The sequence below is a fragment of the Phascolarctos cinereus genome, unplaced genomic scaffold (assembly GCF_003287225.1).
Source record: "Phascolarctos cinereus isolate Bilbo 61053 unplaced genomic scaffold, phaCin_HiC Scaffold_5;HRSCAF=322, whole genome shotgun sequence".
In the NCBI taxonomy this organism is placed as follows: Eukaryota; Metazoa; Chordata; class Mammalia; order Diprotodontia; family Phascolarctidae; genus Phascolarctos; species Phascolarctos cinereus.
Window position 1 is genome coordinate 328,551,829 of NW_027555958.1, and position 19,015 is coordinate 328,570,843.

Consider the following 19,015-nt stretch of genomic DNA (forward strand, 5'->3'; position numbering starts at 1 on the left):
AGGCCCAGCACTCTATCCACTGGGCCACCTAGCTGCCCCTTCTTTATGCGTGACTTAAACCTTTTCCACCATAATTTCATTCCTTTCCCCCTTCTGGAAATAAAGAACCATTCTTTCTGGGAAAAGTTATCTCCCCCTTGTCAACCATCCCTCCTTCCACGTGAATTATTCCAATTCCTTTAACTCTCACAGGTCCTTGACCAAGAAGAAATTCTGTCACACAGCTAGGAAGGAACGCTTCTAGCTGTGTGACTCCGGGCAAGTCACTTAACCTCTATTTGCCTCAGTTTTCCTCATCTGTAAAATGGGGATAATAATAGCACCTACTTAACAGGGTTGTGGTGAGGCTCAAATGAAATAATATCTGTAAAGCACTTAGCACAGTGCCTGGCACCTAGTAGGCACTTAATAAATGCTTATTCCCATCCTAGCTCCTTCCTCCTTTGTAAAATCATTTTAATGACCTTAAGACAGGAATGAGGGCCAATCTAGACTGCTGAGAATCCTGACAGTAGGTGAGATTACTCTACTCTCAACAACATTGCTCAATGAGAAAAAAAAAAAAGGTCTTTGTATTATCCCAGCTCTTCTACTTATCACTGGAATGACTTTGGGCAAGTTACTGTTTCCTCATCTGTAAAATAAGGGGGTTAGAGTGGTCCTTTGACTGAATCTCCCATAAGGGGATTTGTTCTGTTAAGTTTGGATTCAGTCAAAGGGCCATACTTGAGGACCTAGAGGGCCACATGTGGCCTCGAGGCCGCAGGTTCCCCACCCCTGGACTAGATGATTCCTAAGGTAATTTCCCCATCTAACTGTAGCAGCACAGCCCTCCCCTCTGTTGCCCCCTTATCCCCCTTCCATATCCTTTGTTTATTTAAATGGCCCTTGTTATACCCCAGGGTAAAGGGAAGGCCAGCCAACCTGAGGATCCTCTCAAACTCATCTCGATCCCGCTGCACCTGCACAGCCAGAGTATGCTCCTTGAAGGCCACCTGGTCCAGCCGGCTCTGTCTCAGCATCGCCTCAGTTTCTGCTTTCTTTAGGGCATTCTCCTTCTCCTTCCGGCGCCATTCTCGTTCTGCCACTTCCTGATTGCGCTTGGCCCGCAGGGCATCCTGGCAGAAGGCAAAGAGGCAGCCCAACAAAGGTGGGTGCTGTGCCAGGTAACTGGGGGAGGGGACTTTAAAAAAGTCCTAAACCCCACCCAACTGAAGCCAGGAGTGTGGAAGGCAGGGCAGGTTAGGGTGCATGGGGGCACAGGTCTCCCTATACAACCCTCTGCCTCCCTAGGACAGCTGGAACCAGCTTCCTCAAAGAACTCTGGGGCTGACTCCGCCACCCACTCTACCACCCCTTCCATAAATAAAGAAGTGGGAAACCAATCCCCTACACCACTTCCTTAGGGATCACCAGCTTATGATCTTCTCATCACCTGCCTTGAGAAACCCAAAGAATTTCTCTAGCAGCAAGAGATTCTAGGAAAGAATAGCTCACATTTAATGATCAGAAGGTAGCTTGAGAGGTCATCTTGTCTATTTCCCACCCCTGAAGTTATTCCTGTTCTAAAATACTATTAATGAAGGCATCTGCAGCCTCCCTTGGTGACCTATTTGAGTAGTTGACGTTCCCCCATCAAAATGTAATTCTTAATGTATAGCCTGTCTCCTATCCAAGCAGTGCAGGGGAGGGGACACCATTGTGCTATGTGATGCGGACAGAGGGAGATGTCTGATCAACAGAGAGGGAATGCAGCCCTACAGAAGGTACTATGCAGACATGCATATGTATATGTATGCATATATATAATTATATATGTGTATCCCTGAAGTCCACTTCAAAGGCTGCCCAAGGAGTGGCCCGGAGGGGCAGGTACCTGCTCTGCCTGGTAATCCTGGGCTTTCTCTTGCATGGCCCTCAGCCGAGCGGTCTCTTTTTCTTTTTCCCTTCGGATTCTTTCTTGCTCAGCCTCAAACTCTGCTTCTCGGGCCTAAAAGAAAGAAAAGGCCATGGGAAAGCAGACATACTATAACCCTGGTCTTTCAGACAGCTATGAACACCTCCCCCACCAGATATGGATCAGTCCTCTCTTCCAGGGGTGCCTCCTCTTTCCTTCCTAGAAAAGCACACAAAGTTCTGGTATGTCTTCCCCATCACCCAATTTTCCCATGGGGCAATTTCATCTTGTCTAAGAAATAGCCAGGTATGTAAGCAATGAAAACAGCAGTCTTTATTAAGTGCTCATGCTATAAAAGTGGATAAGTAGCTAACTGTTCCCCAAAGCCATCTCCCCAAGGCTGCTCCTCTTGGGCTGGCGAGAAACAATCTCCCTGCAGAGAACTTCCTTAGCCCCTGTATTCTATCTATATAGACCTCTGTGAATATCTTTATACCCATATTACTTATGTCTTGCCATCCCTATAGCACCTAATTAGGGCTTTGCACCCAGCTCGTGTTCACTAATGGTGCTGATCAATGACTGATGGTTACTGGGAGCACTCTGGGACTTGGATAAAGCTACTGTCAAACATCCCAATATAACTAACCTGTCCATAGCCCAGTGAATGAATGAATCAAACAAACTAACATTTATTAAGTGCTTACCATTGGCACTGGGAATATGGATAGAAAAATGTGACAACCCTTGCTCTCACAGAGCTCGCGTCATATAATAGGGGAGTCAACATATATGGAAGGGTCTCATGGTTCTTAGGACACAAACACAAAGCAGATGTTACTGCCTCTTCTTTCACGTCATTCCCACTGATAAAAATCATATCAGTGTCTGACCCTGAACAATCAGACATCGACAAGGACCTCGGTGGCAAGAACATTCCTGTCAACCGATTTGAGTGTGAGTGGGCTTGTGTCCATTGATGTTAAGACCAACTCCTCTGATCCATTTTGGCCTGGGTAGTAGTTGAAAGGACCCCTAAATCTCAATAAAGAAGTCATGTTGTCAGGGCAGCTAGGTGACGCAGTGGATAGAGCGCCAGCCCTGAAGTCAGGAGGACCTGAGTTCAAATCTGCCTCAGACCAAACACTTGACAGTCACTAGCTGTGTGACCCTAGGCAAGTCACTTAACCTCAACTGCCTAAAAAACCAAAAAACCTAAAACAAGAAGTCATGTTGTAACTTGGATGGTACAGGCCACAGTTGCTTGTGTAGAGTAGAGATTGTTCTGAGGTAAGAGAAAATGACATGTCATTTAACGTTTACTTCCACTATATCCATGAGATCTTTCATAAGCTCCTCTTTGCACAGATGCCCCCTCCCTATTATAATATTTTCACCCTTTCACTGTATTTCTTGTATGTTATTTTATAGTTATTTTATGTACATGGGTGTATGTCTTCCTGTAAGGCACAAAGAGCATACATACACACACACACACACACAGGCACAAAAGCATACATATATACATATATACACACATACACACATATATATGTGCGTGTGCATGTATGTATATGTGTGTGTGTATACATATATACCCACATACCCACAACCTCTTCCCCAATTCCACCTGTCCCATTTTTTTAAAATATAGTAACAAGAATCATAAGTAATGAAATGTAGTGGTTAGATCCCTGTACTTGGAATAAGAAGTCCTGGATTCAAGTTTAAACTGTGCTGCATATTAGCTCTGTGACTATAAGCAAATAATTTAAACTCTCTGCTCCTCAGTTTCCTCATCTGTGAAATTACAATAATAATAATGATCGTTAGCATTTATACACCACCCATGGGGTAACAGGTACTATGCTAAGCACTTCACAATTACTATCCCATTTGATCCTTACAACAACCCCGAGAGGCAGGTGCTATTATTATTCCCATTTTACAGATGAGGAAACTGAAGCAGACACAGGCTAACTGACTTAATCAGGGTCACACAGCTAGTCAGTCAGTCCACAAGTATTTATTAAGCACCATCTATGTGCCAGGCACTGTGCTAAATGCTGGGAATACAAAGAAAGTTGTAAAAGATAGTCCCTGTTCTCAAGGGGCTCACAATCTAATGGCAGAGATTACATGCAAATAAGGTATACATAATTTTGGGGTAATCCACAAAAGGAAAGCACCAGCATTAAGGGAGACTGGGAAAGATTTCTTGCAGAAGACAGGAATTTAGTTGAGACTTGAAGGAAGGCAGGGACATTAGGAGGAGAGAGAGTTCTCCAGGCATAAAGACAGTCACTGAAAATGCCCTGAGTCGGGAAATGGAGTATCCAGTTTAAGGAAAAGCATGGAGGCCACTGATATTGCATTGCAGCATGCAAGGCATAAGAAGACTGGAAAGGTAGGAAAGGGTAGTAGTAGGAAGTCAGCAAGTGGCTGAGTACTACCTACCTTAGGGTGTTACTGTGAAGAAAGTACTCTTTTAAACTGTAAAACATTACCTGAATGAGGGCTAATTTTGCTATTGTCTTCTTTATACATGTTTCACCTTCTCTTGCTTAAGATCTGGATCAGCTCCTTATTATCCAGTGCTATCAAACCCAGACTCAGTATAACTTCAAAGTCTCCTTACCAAGTGTCTCTACCCCTCTACAACTCACCACCTACAAGTCTCAGGTACTATGCACTTCAAACTCTGCTTCAGGCAAGCAAGTCTATTAGCTCAAGCATCCTTCATACCTCTATACGCAAGTCAAACACTTCCACCTCTGAGCTATCATAAAAAAACATTCATTCATTCAATACTTACAGAGCACCAGATAAAGTACCAGGTCTGGTCAGGAAGACTCATCTTCCTAAGTTTAAATCCAGCCTCAGGCACTTACTAGCTGTGTGACCCTGGGCAAGTCACTTAACCCCATGCCTCAGTTTCCTGAACCTGTAAGATGAGCTGGAGAAGGAAGCACCAAACCACTCCAGTATTTTTGCCAAGAAAACCACAAATGGGGTCACAAAGAGTGAGACACAACTGAAATGACTGAACAATAACGCTTACCATGTGGGTAGCCCTGTGCTAGGCACTATCACAATATAAAGAAGTATACTTACCACGTGGTTTTTCTCCATCAAGAGACTTATGAACTAACACAGACCTTGGGCACCTTCCATAAACACATGTCCTTCCCTCCCTTCTTTCCAAGTCTTGCTCACAATTCACCTCCATGCAGCCTTACTGGGCTGATCTCTGTCCTGATTGCTTCCACTCATTCACTCCACATGCCTTTAGAACTTTTCTGCATTTTAAGATATCATATTGTTATATTAATCTGAATTCCTTTATGTTTCTTTTGAGAGTGTTGTCCTGATCATGTTTCATGTGTTCCTTATGAGAGTTCTATGTTCTGTGAGTCTTTTACTTTTTCATAACACCTAATACAAAATTCAACACATAGGGAATGTTTCCATGATGATGGAAGGATGCTGAGGGTTTTGGAGGCGGGGGAGAGGGGGGAATAGTTGTCTAAAGATTAGGAAGTCTACGCCTTGGAGAAGAATTGTGGTATAGGGGAAATTCATGGATTTGGAATCAGAAAACCCAAGTTCAAATTCTATCTCTGCTCTTACCTGTGACCTTAGCCAAATCACTTCACCATTGGACCTCAGTTTCCTTACTCTGTCAATGAGAGTGTTGGACTAAATGATCTCCTGCACTAAATCCTATGATTTCAACCATGCCAAAGCTGTATGGAAGAGTAACACACCATCAGCTCTCAATTATCAAGGCCAGTGGAGGATAGAGAGGCAATATTCAAAAGGATCTATGATTTCATCTATGTGGGCATTCCCTTCAATGATACAGACCACAACCTATTCATGTCTGCCCATGCATGTTCTGCCAGAAATTTATCATGGGAGAGAAGAGGGGAAGGGCGTCTGATGGGCATGGGAGGGGCAGGCTTCCTCACTGTCTCCTGACTTCCTGAGGCTATCGGTCATATAGCTACCATACTCTCACCACATGGGCAGTCTATCTGTTTTTCAACCCTAAATTTTCCTACTGATTATCCCTTAATCCTTTTATCCTTGACTAGAGAGTCAGCATGGCATGGTACATAGAGAGCCACCCTCAGTGCCAGGAAGTCCCTTCTCTGACCCATACTGACTGTGTGACCCTGGGCAAGTCTTTCAACCTTTTGTCACTCTAGGCAGAGAAGATGCTGACAGGTGTTGATAGAGAAAAGTTCTTTCATCTCAGAATACCTTATATCAATGGCATTCCAGGTCTACTTCCTCTCCTTACTCCAGGTCATCTTTAAAGGTCTTGTTATATTTTGCAGCCTGCTCATTCCCACCATTATGCCTCTCCATTGCCCCCTGCTGATACTCATTTTTAATTCTTTTAGACATAGTGATGTTCTGTAATTTGCAGCCACACAAGTAACTATTGGTATTTAAAAAGATGGACATTTGTTTCAGGAAGAAGTCTGAAGTCATTAAAGAAGCTTTGCAATCTTGCTGAACACAGTCCTCTGTCTCCTTCTTCTTTAATTCTGGGTCCAACTTTTCATCTACTTGTACTGTATGACCACATACATGTAAGCAATGGGGAGAAGGGAGAAGAGGTTCCCCAAACCGCAGCTCACTTGATACAGTCTACAAAATGTAATCATAGATGACAAGATGGCAATGTGTTAACACTTTGTGATTCCTTAAGAAACGGAACATTTCTATGATGGAATTGATGGAAACCTGGCCAATGGAAAAGAAAAAAAAATTGGTCATGCCCCTGGAGAATTTAAATAGTTAAGCCTGTCAACAGTACCAATGATAGTTCTGGCAGGAGCCCATAGTCCAAGAGAGTTCAAAGGCATAGTGGAGGGAACAAAGACACAGACTGTACAGATAGTCTAAAAACAGATGGTATAGTCTACAGACAGAATGTACAGACTCCAGATAGAGATAAGCATGTGTCTCCCTGTTAGGTGTCTCCCTGTTAGATGCCTCACGTAATATTTAGGATCAGAGGGTCACTGAACAAGGTTATCTATGCTGCTACAGCTCTTAATAGATCCTGAAGTACAGATGGGAGAAACCCTTGTTAGAAGAAAACCTTTAAGGGGGCATTTTCTCTACCAAATCAAAATTTTAAAAGAGAATCAATGGGAAAAGTCCAGTAGGACCCTTCATTCTTTACATCAGCTGTGTGATGTTAGAACTGGTGGTCTCCTGTGGATATCAGACTTACAAAAGTCTGCCTGTTCCCTACCCTCATCATGTGTGTACATGCCTCTCATAAAAATTTCACATAAAAAAGTAAGTATAGTAGGCAAAGTCGGCATATGCTGCAGCAGGTATGGATGTTTTCTCAGTCACCTTCTGTCAAGTACTGAGATCTGAGATTTCTTCCCCCACAACTGTGGCATCATCTTTTCATTGAAATACCTCATGAATTGATCCTTCAACACCTTTACAACAGTGTTGCCTCGAGCACAGACCTCATCTATGTACACTTGGTCTCATACAGCAGGTTTTTCCACCTTTCTTCTCTTCGATGCCATTTCTAGGTCCTTCACAAGCACATCCCGTGCTGTGAAACTGGACTCATCCATGTGTGGTAATCATACCGTCCTTGATGATGAAACGAAGTTGGTTGTAAAAATCTTTGCAAATCTTTTCCTTCCTTCTTCTATTTGTTACACTCCTTTCATTTTCATCTTTGTACGTCCTCAAGATGACTTTGCTTAGCTGAATCTTTTGGCAAGCTTTCTTTAAACTGATTTTGCCCTTTATAGTTTTTCTCAGTTTTGTGAGGTGACTGCTCATAATCTTCCATCTTTCTTCTTTGTAATATTGCACAAATATGTTTATATTCTAAGCCAATGTTGCCTTTGGCTGCCAGCCTTCTTTACCAAGCAAATAAGTCGTGTTTGTTGAATAAGCTGCTTTTTAGGCTCTTTTGGTCCCCTTGCTATGGCAATTGATTTACATGGATTAGACATCTTAATCAATCGATCCATATACATTTAAGCATCTAGTATGTGCCAGGCACTGTGCTAAGTACTGGGCATATAAAGAGAGACAAAACATAGTCTGTGCCCTCGAGGACTTCACTGTCTAATGGGGGAGACAACTTGTTAAACAACTATGTATAAACAAGCCATATCCAGGTTAAGCTGAAAATAACCAACAGAGGGAAGGAAAGTATTATGTCCTTTTTACTCACCATCTCCTGGGATATGAATAGTTAATGGCCGGACAACTGATTTGAATAGGTAAGGATTGCACACCACATCTTTTTCTAACTTTTCTTCCTTCTTTTCTACATTTGCACTGATTTTTATCTTTGCTCTAATAAATCAGTGGTCTATACACAAGACTGTCACATGAGTAATGCCATTTCCTGTCAGTTAAAACATAATCAGTTTTCTTTTCTTGATGTTCTTCAGTGTTCTCCATTGTCCACTCCCTACGGATGATTCTTTTCATGAAGAAAGTATTCACGATATACAGAGGTGCAGCTTCTTTCTAGTCTACAAATCTTTGGTCTCTCTCAATTGTTATTCTCGCTACATATTTTCAAACATATTTCTGACCATCATCACGTATTCCTGCCTCTGCACTGAAGTCACCAAATACCAATAACAGGTTAATTTAGTGGGAGGATCCTATTTAGTTATTGGTAAAATTTCTCTACCCTTTCATCATATGCAAAAGATGTCGGCACAAAGAGGAGAAATTATTTTTATGGAGGTCTCTTTGCCAATGTTTATAATGAGCTCTGCAATACAAGATGACCAAATGCCCCATGGAATTTTTCTTGCTACCTTTAAGCATGTGATAAAACTGATGACACCGACTCCTTTATTTGCCTCTCCAAGGAGAATATGTAAGCTATTTATTTCATTATCTGCAACTTCCTTCTTCTTCCCAGTTTTGTTTTCAGCAAGTATGTCAAAATTGATACGATTCTGTTCCTCTAGTAGTATGTCCATTTGCTGGTCACTGAACTAGGATGTCACCTATAAAGTATCAATAGCCAAGGTAAAGTTTATAGATGGCCTAAAACTTACGTGATTTTTCATACTCTCTGCCTGCTTTTCTACCCTGCTAACTGTAGTCACTGTGGAGCAGAAGGAAGCAGCCCAAAATTAAGGGTTAGTTTGTGGGGTTTCGTTTTTTTTGTTTGTTTCATGGTTGTCACGGCCAAAACATTCTTCACCAGCTGGCCAGTTTCCTGGTGATGATCCGCCCCACACTTAGCTAGGATGGTCCTCAAAAAGCAGGCCCAGTCTGTTGCCAGGAACATACTTGGGGAATAGAGAGACCAGATAAATTAAACTCATATAGGAAGATGGTGAGGTCTTATGATGACCAGAATACAGCAAAAAATTTGGGTTTTTTTAAACAGAAGATTGACATCATAAAGGCAGAAATGTGAACAAATAAGATAAAGAGTGATGTTTTTGTCACCTTGGTTTTTGTTCTTACTCAGATTAATTTGTACACCAGTCCTTAAAGGACCTTGGAAGGAAAATGGGTTTCACTGTCCTAGCTTCAGGACAATCCCTGTGGATTTTCTGGGGACAGAATTCTCAAAATGTATTGAGGGGGAGAGGAGCCCAGGATGCTCATGGGAATTAAACAGGACTTACAAGGAATTTTCCAATCCTAACTCGTATAGCAGTTATGGACAATGGACTACGTATCCTCTGACTGGACAGTTAAATATAAACACATCCATGGTGGTTTCATGAAGTAGGATTTTGAATGAATGTTGACCACGGAGTTCCCTAAACCTGGGGTACCTTTTTAGGGATCTCATATATGAAAGGAGATGCCTTTAGGTGCTAAACCCTCAGAAAAAAAGTAAAAAGAAAAAAACTTCATTTACATCAGAAGTCTCAATCACTGACTCCTTCCTCCCAATTTAATCTCCTCATTCAAGATACTAATAAAGAGAGCAATGACCAACTAATCTGATTTTCTCCAATACACTATTCTCCCTGCTACTCTTTGTTTTTGGGGGGGGTTTTTTGGTGAGGCAATTGGAGTTAAGAGACCTGCCCAGGGTCATACAGCTAGTAAGTATCAAGTGTCTGAGGTCGCATTTGAACTCAGGTCCTCCTGACTCCAAGACCGGAGCTCTATGCACTGCGCCATCTAGATGCCCCTTACTCTTTGTTAATAAGCAACTGGACCATCCAAAATGGATGAAGAACTAAGGCCATCTCTACAAAATTGATTCCTGCAGAATCAGGAGGTGGTTATCTCCTGTTTGGAGGCTTCTTGGCTCTTCTGCTAATTTGCCCTCCTGACACAGGACTGCCATAACTGTTCCTGGTAAGAAGTTACAAGCTGCTCCCATCAATCATACTCCTTTACCACCATCATTTCACCACCTCCATGTCTTAATATCATCTACTGTGCCCCCTTAATCCCAGATAAGCAAACCTACTGACCATCTCCTTCACACAAATCACCCATTCCTACCTTTGAGTCTTCCCCTAGCTCTAACTCCTCTTGTCCCTGTCCAGGACCCTGTCCCCTCACCATTTTCTTCTTGGTGAACTCCATCACCATCTGGTCTGCAAGCTTCTCCTGGGCCAGTAATTCCTCCTTTCGCCTCTGGTTTTCATCATTGATGCGCTTGATCTCAGCCTGCATCTTTAGCTTCTCCTGGTGCTTTCGTTCCATATCCTTTCAGGTAGGGAGAAACAAGGGCACAGTGTGAGACAGAAATAAATAACAGACAGGGATTAAGAGAAAGATATGAACTGGGCCTCCACCTCACCTTCCACTCTGCTGAAAGTAGTCCCTTAGAAGTAATTAATGACATCTCTTCTAGCCAAATGCAACAGCATTTTCTAAGCGGTCATCCTATTTTATCACTCTGCTACTTTGACAATGTTGTAGAGTGTTTCAGAAGTAGATGCCTCCCATTGGGAAAAATCACTAGGGACAAAGTGGATGGTTTTTAAATACACATAGACACACGCAGTGTGTGTGTGTGTGTGTGTGTGTGTGTGTGTGTGTATACACATATACACATATATACATACACACACGTATGCTTGGAATCAGGAAGACTCAACTTCCCGAGTTCCAATCTGGCCTCAGACACTTACTAGCTGAGTTATCACTTAACCCTTTTTGCCTCAGTTTCCTCATCTGTAAAATGAGCTAGAGAAGGAAATGTCAAACCATTCCTATATCTTTGTCAAAAAAACCCCAAAATGAAGTCACACGAAGAGTTGTACATGACTGAAATGACTCAACAACAAATATACGCATGTGTATTTGTGTGTATACACATATATGTATAGATACAGGAATTAAATTATATATTATTTTATTGTATTTGTATTATATAAAATTATATATATATATATTTAATTTGTATATAGTATTAAATATAAAATAAAGAAAAGCAAATGAATGGGGAAAAGTGTTCATGGTAAATATGGCAGATAGAAGCTTGGTTCCCAGAATAAGAAATTGACAGAGTGAATTTTTGTTAAATGATGAGTAAGTATCTTATCTCCTACAAGATAATCTCTTTGAACCACTTAGGATAGAAATAGTATATTAGTCTAAGCAGATCACACAGTCAGTCAGCAGCAAAGCCAAGGCTAGGAGCAGAACTGAGTTCTCCCAGCTACTGATCTTATGTTCTTTCCCTCGTACCAAGATAGCTTTCTCCTTCTTACCTGGCTACTGACTGACTGAATAACCTTGGGTAATTCATAGAATTCTGTTTCTTCCTCCCACCCTCCTAGAGCAGGGTGGATCAGATGATCTCTAAGATATGCTCTGTCTCTGAGATCTTATTCTAGGACAAAGGCCCCATGAATACACCACTAGGGCAGTATCCTTCTGTTATTTCTCACAATGGTGGAAAACAGATGAAGTCACCAATATGGAGCCTCCAGATAGTGGAACAACTTCCCTGTTATTCAGAGCAGTTCAAAACTCTGGCATTCCTTTCATGGCATCCTCTCACTGACCTCTCAATAAAGGCTACAGCCTTTATTCAAGGGTACGAATTTCAATTAAAATGAATTAAATGTAAATTGAAGTGTCAATCAATTGATATATGTCCACCTGAGGAGGTCTCCAGGGAAGTGTCACTAAAGTCTTGTTGAACATTTTCCTGTGTGCTCATCAAATCCACAGGTCACACAAAGCCACAAAGGAGAGCCGAACTAACAGAACAATAAACCTGGGCTAAGAAGATTCAAGTTTGAGGCCCAGCTTTAACACTTAACATAGCTGTGTAACCATGAGAATGTTGTTCAACCTTAGAATCTCCCTCTTCTCATCTGTAAAATGGGGATAATATTTATACTACCCACCATTATTGTGAGGAAAATACCCATAGAAATCTTAAAATAATTTATATGGGAGTTATTATTATTATAAATATGTTGGACAACAAATGCAATCAGGGGCCAAATAATCTTGACAGGCAAGAACCTAATGAGATCATTTTTATCTTTATTAAACTTCAAACCCTGTACTTCAGTTAAGAAAAATAAATTATCCAAGGACAGGAAGTAGAAGATGTGGCTAGACAGCATTATACGTGGAAAGGCAATGGGAGTTTTAATGGACAGACTGTAAGCTCAATGTGAGTAAGTAGTGTTATAGGGAAGCCTAAGATACTGATGTACTAAAGGCAGCATTAACAGGTGCATGATTTCCAGAACGATGGCAGTGACAGTGCCACTGTCTTCTGAGCTATCACACTAGATTAGGAGTACTATGTTGAATGTTTACTCTTGAGCACCAAGTAGTAGAAAGAGCACTGACAAGCTGGAGTATAGTCAGAGGAGGGAGACCAGGAGAGTGAGGGGACTAGACATGATGTCATCTCATCTAAGAACCGGGTGAGCAAACTGCGAATGTTTAGCCCAGAGATAAAAAGGCTTAGGAAGGTTATGATCACCAACTGTAACTACCCAGTGTGTCAAAAAGGGAAATGACTTAAGTCTATTTGGCCCCCGAGGAAAGAATTAGGACCTGTGAGTTGGGGAGTGGGTTTGGGGGAAGATACAGGGAGGTGGACAACAGTTGAAAAGAAGTAACAAATAAGAGTTGTCCAATAATGAAATTGACTTCCTCAGGAGATAGTCAGTTTCCCATTGCTGGAGGTCTTCAAAAGGAACCTGGCTAACTGCTTGGAGATATAATAGAGAGAATTCTTATTTCAGGTGTGAGTTGGACTAAAACACTTCCGAGGTGACTTTTCCAGCTGTGAGTAACCATGGATATAATAATAATGACTAATACCTTTCTGGCACTTAAAGATTTACAAAGGACTTTTGTCATAACAATACCTATGAGGTAAGTTGTATAAAATTATATTATTCCCATTATGCAGATGAAGAAACTGCTCTTTTCCATCTCTGGTTCTGTTTACGCTGCTCTCCTCAATCTAGAAGGTCCTCTATCACTCCTAAACCAACTTCTTACTCAGCGCAAATCCCATTTCTTCCATGAAATCTTAACTGACATTAAAACTCACTTTAATCACTCTTTTCTTCAAATTCCCAATGCACTTAAAGTCAGTATTATTCTTTAATTAAATACTGTTTTGAATGCCTTTCTAATTGTTTTGTGTGTGTGTTTAGCTTCTTAATAGACTACAAAATCCTTATTTAAGGGTACGCTTTAAGAATGAAACTTCCCTTGTATTCTTCTAAACCTATGAGAGAGAACAGTTCCCAAACAAGGTTTACAACCCTAAGATTGGGAAATGCTCAGAAAATGCCACTCTTTAATACTGAAAATATTAATAAGAAGTGACCCAGAATGGGTGAGGTTGGCCAGGTGCTGAGGTATACATCATACTAAGATATGGCTTTGAAACAAATCGATGAGGTTCGGAAAGGGAGAAGCCAGAAACTCCAAGAGACCATTCGGATACTCCCCCTAAGGAACAGACCACTTGGTAACTTGCTATTTAAATTAATTATTCTTGATGACTATGTACTAAAGTTGCTTATTTCTTCATGTTTGACATCCAAAATGCCTGCAGTATGGGAAATGGTGTGGCAACCCCTATAGCTAGAGGCTTTGAGGGAAAGGGCTGAAAATGGATATGAAGTCAATCACTACCTTTGCCCCTCCCCCTTCAAAAAAGAATCCTTAAAATATTATCTTGGGGCTTGAATGTACCTTAGGGATCAGATAGTTTAATACCTTGATTTTACAGAAGAGAAAATGAAGGCCCTTAAAGTGTTTTCTTGCTCAAGGTCTCATTCAACTTATACTGAAATTAAAGCTAAACTGAGGTGGGGTCAAATGGAGCCCATTATAGACTCATAGATGATTAGAATAGGAAAGGACTTTGGAGATAGCCCTGTCCACTACCTTGTTATATTACAGGTAAAACTGAAGCCCTGGGTCAGTGCCAGAGCAAAGGCTACAACCTGTTTCTCTCTCTCTCTCTCTCTCTCTCTCTCTCTCTCTCTCTCTCTCTCTCTCTCTCTCTCTCTCTTCCTCTCTCTCTTAGTTTGTTATATTTTATTTCTCCATGTTCCCCACTATTAGAGCACCAGGTGGTTGGGGGATTTCTACATTGTTTCTACATTAAAATGCCATAAAATTATTGTGGTTCTTATCTCTCTCTCCAAAACAAATTTGAGTTGCTTTGGTCATGTCTGAAAACATGTCTCATTCTGTTCCTACAGTCCATCACTTTTCTGTAAAAAGGTGGGAAGCCTGGTTCAGAATCAGACTTCTGAAGCTCTGATGAATCATTGCATTGATCAGACTTCTTAAGCCTCTCAAAGTTGCCCTCAACAATGTTGAGCTGGTGTATAATTGCTCCCCTGCTTCTGCTCACTTCACTCTACATCAGTTCATACAAGTCCTCCCGGGTTTCTCTGAAACCATCTCTTACATGATTTCTTTTTTTTTCACAATTTTTTTTTAACATTTTCATTTAAAGTTTTGAGTTCCAAATTCTATCCTTCCCCTATTCCCTCCCCCTCCCTTGAGATGGTAAACAATCAGATGTAGGTTATACATGTGCAATTATGTAAAACATTTAGATATTAGTCATTTTGTACAAGAATACTCAAATAAAAAGACAAAAATGAAATAAAGTGAAAAATAGCATGCTTCAGTCTGTATTCAATCAATATCAGTTCTTTCTCTGGAGGTGGATAGTATGCTTCATCATTAATCCTCTAGGATTGCCTTGGATCACTGTATTGCTGAGAAGAGCTAAGTCATTCAAGTTCTTCATCAAACAATATTGCTGTTACTGTGTACAATGTTCTTCTGGTTCTGTTCACTTCACCATGCATCAGTTCATGTACATTTTTCCTAGTTTTTCTGAAAATCATCCTGCTTGTCATTGCTTATATAGCACAATAATATTCCATTACAATCATCTATCACAACTTGTTTAGCCATTCTCCACTTCATGGGCATTACTTTGAGTTCCAATTCTTAGCCACCACAAAAACAGCTACTATAAATATTTTTGTACGAATAGGTCCTTTTCCCTATTTTTGGATGTCTTTGGGATATAGACCTAGCAGTGGTCTTGCTGGATCAAAGGGTATGCACAGTTTTAGCCTTTTGGCCATAGTTCCAAACTGCTCTCCAGAATGATTGGATCAGTTCACAACTCCACCAACAGTGCATTAGTGTCTCAGTTTTCCCACATCCCCTCCCACATCCAACATTTCCTTTTTTGTCATATTAGTCACCCTGACAGGTATGAGATGGTATCTCAGAGTTGTTTTAATTTGCATTTCTCTGATCAACAGTGATTTAGAGCATTTTTTAACATGACTGTAGATATTTTTGATTTCTTTGTCTGAAAACTGCTCATATTCTTTGACTATCAGTTGGGGAATGACTTGTATTTTTATAAATTTGACTCATTTCTCTATATATTTGAGAAATGATACCTCTGTCAAATATACTTGTTGCAAATTTCTCCCCAGTTTTCTGTTTTCCTTATAATTTTGGTTGCATTGGTTTTGTTTGTGCAAAAACTTTTTAATTTTATGTAATAAAAATGACCTATTTTGCACTTTGTAAGGCTCTCTATATCTTCTTTGGTCCTAAATTCTTCCCTTATCCATAAATCTCTCGGATAAACTATTCCATTCTTTCTTAATTTGCTTATGGTATTACCCTTTATGTGTAAATAATGTACCCATTTTGACCTTATCTTGACATACAGTGTGAGATGTTGGTCTATACCTAGTTTCTACCATAACGTTTTCCAGTTTTCCCAGCAGTTTTTGTCAAATAATGAGTTTTTGTTCCAAAAGTTTGGATCTTTGGGTTTATCATATACTAGATTACTATGGTCATTTACTATAATGTAATTTATAGCTAATCTATTCCACTGATCCAACCTGCTTTTCTTGACTATATATGTTCAGCATTTGGTAACCTTCCAGGATAAGGGTACACAGAAGTATAGGGACACCAGGACCATGCTCCTTGGACTTATGGCTCAGCACAAGCAGCTAAGCAACAAAGGTGGCCTCTGCCCCACTACAATCTAGGACCAGCCTCTCAATAGGATCAGAGGCCCTTCACTGCCCTAACCCCATCACCAACATCCCATTCCTGCATTCTTCCTATCAGAGTCTTTTAAATCTCCAGCCCTGCAAATAACTGGAAATGGAGGGAGTGACCATCAATTGGGGAATGGCTGAACAAGTTATGGTATATGTATGTGACAGAATACTATTGTGTTGTAAGAAATAATGAAGTTGGATAACTTCAGAAAAACCTGGGAAGACCTGAATGAACTGATACAGAGTTAAGTGAGCAGAACCAGGAGAACAATATATACAATAACATCAATATTGTAATGGACAAACAACTCTGAAAGACTCAGGAACTCCAATCACAATTCCAGACAACTCAAGAAGAAACATGCTACCTACTTCCTAATAGAGAGGTGATGTACTCTTAAGTACAGATTGAGATATATTTTTTGGATACGGCCAATGCATGAATCTGTTTTGCTTGACTACACATCTATAACAAGGATTTTATTTTTCTTGTTTCCTCAATTTGGGGCAAAGGGATGTGGAAGGGAGAGGATGTGAATCTGAAAATAAACTAAAATTTAATTTTATAAACAAATCAGTCTCCAGCCCTGGGGCAAATTCCCCTACCTTAGACAACTGCCCGGTGCCCCTGCCCCAACTGCTGTTGTTTGTCCTTTGTTTTCAAGGAGGACCAATGACCTCATGGGGTGATGTCTTGACTTGTATGTGAATTGGATTTAAGTGAGGCAGAGTTGCATAAAGTTGTCAGCCTTACTCTCTTCTTGAGTTATTGAAATCCAGTGGCAGGACAAAAGTCAGAATGACTGGTGATAACTTTGGTGTCTTCAATATCTGACCAAGCTCTAAGTGCCCCACAGCGCCTGCTTCAGCCACATTCATGACCATTAGAACAAATTATTCTCATCTGCCCATTCTGCAAGGGGGATGTCTTCACACACTTGGGGTAGACATTCTCCTAACTCACCAACGGGATTGAGGCCTGTCAGTTACCCTCAACCTGGTTTAGCCCGTCTGCTGAGACAGTTTACTGGGGTGTGGCCGCTGCACATGCTACAGCCTCTTGGAGCCACAGGTGAGAGCTGGGTGAAGGTGGACACCAAAGGTGGATGAGCAGCCCTGAAAAGGGCTAGGCAAGCCCTCACACCAGAGGTGCTAGTCCTCCCTGAACACCCTGTACACCCCTCTTTGCCCTAATTACAATTGAGTTTGAACAACAAACAAGGTGAGCTTAGAGGTTGTAAAGCAAATTTGAGCTCAAAGCTATCATTGATACTGAGAAATGTCCCATGATTGGAATGACTGTAGAGAGGTATACCTTATTTAAAAAAAAAAAAGAAGAAGAAGAAGATATAAATAAATAAAAGGAAGACAAAAAAAGAGAAGAAAGTGGTTACTAGTATACAAGGCTGCAGAAAGGGTCAAAAGAAGCAGAAAGGGTCAAAAGAACAACTGAGAAAAGGCCATCAGATTTGGCAAAGCAGAACATCACTGTATACCAATAAACCAAGAACTAGAGGAGAGAAGCATGGTAAAGCATGATCTTCATTTGGGTTAAACAATAGATTAGATGAATAAAAAAAGAATAAAAAACATTTATTGTGTTCCCAATGCCCCAGGCACTATGCTAAGGGATGGGGGCACAAGAAAGAAACGTGTGAGATTTTACTGAAGAGTTTATTACAGACCACTTAGACCAAAAGAAAAAATAAATGAATTTGGGAAACAGATCCCAAATCTAGCACAGAGCATGATACAGTAATGGGGCACTTGAATCATACAAACATGCTGAAGGTCTCTCTGCTAAAATCAGAGCAGATAATACCTTCTTGACTTGTCTTAACGATACTTTCATTCTTCAAAACGTGGAGGAAACAAGGAGGGGAAATTCTATTCTGGATCTAGTTCTCACTCACAGGAAGAACCAGTTGCTCAGATGGAAATGATATGAACCTTTGGGGGAAGTGATTCCCTCCCTTGTAGACTTTATGATAGAAGAACAAAAGAGAGCTGGGATAGTCTATTATGCACTCTAGATTTGGGGAAAGCCAATTTCAAAGACAGCAAAGTCAGGTAGAATCCCATGGACTAAAAATTCTACAGGAAAAGTCAGTCCAAGAAGCTCTCAAGAATGAAATTCTGAAGCCACAAAGTAAAAAAAAAAAAAACAGGAGCTTTCTGAAGAGACTTGTGAGGATATGCAGAGAACAAAACAAAATGAGATTTTATTGGGAAGGTAGGATCAACAAGATTTGGCAACTGACTGCATATGTGACATGACAAAAAGTGGGGAGATAAAGATAACTCCATGACTGAGGACCTACGTGACTAGAAGAATAGTGATGTCCTCCACAGAAACAAGGAAATTCAGAAGAGGTGTCAGCGTTGAGGGAAAGACAGTGAAATCTGTTTTGGCCATGTTGAGGTTGAGATGCCCATGGGTGGGAAATATCCAACTGGCAGTTGGTGATGCTGGGCTAGAGAGAAGACCTAAGGATCATCTGCCTAGACATGTTAATTTAACCTGATGCTGGTTCTAGTGGTCCACATCCTGTGCTCCACATTC

General features: G+C 40.8%; 1 protein-coding gene across 1 annotated transcript in view; it reads right to left on the reverse strand.

Annotated features, from left to right (window-relative positions):
- Positions 1 to 19,015, reverse strand: part of CFAP45 (cilia and flagella associated protein 45) — a 48,425-nt gene that overhangs the window by 2,334 nt on the left and 27,076 nt on the right. The window contains exons 8-10 of the mRNA XM_020977751.2: positions 10,454 to 10,600; positions 1,877 to 1,990; positions 925 to 1,118 (exon numbers count right to left, since the gene is read on the reverse strand). Coding sequence (XP_020833410.1) covers positions 925 to 1,118; positions 1,877 to 1,990; positions 10,454 to 10,600 — 455 coding nt within the window. The remainder of the gene's footprint in view (positions 1 to 924; positions 1,119 to 1,876; positions 1,991 to 10,453; positions 10,601 to 19,015) is intronic.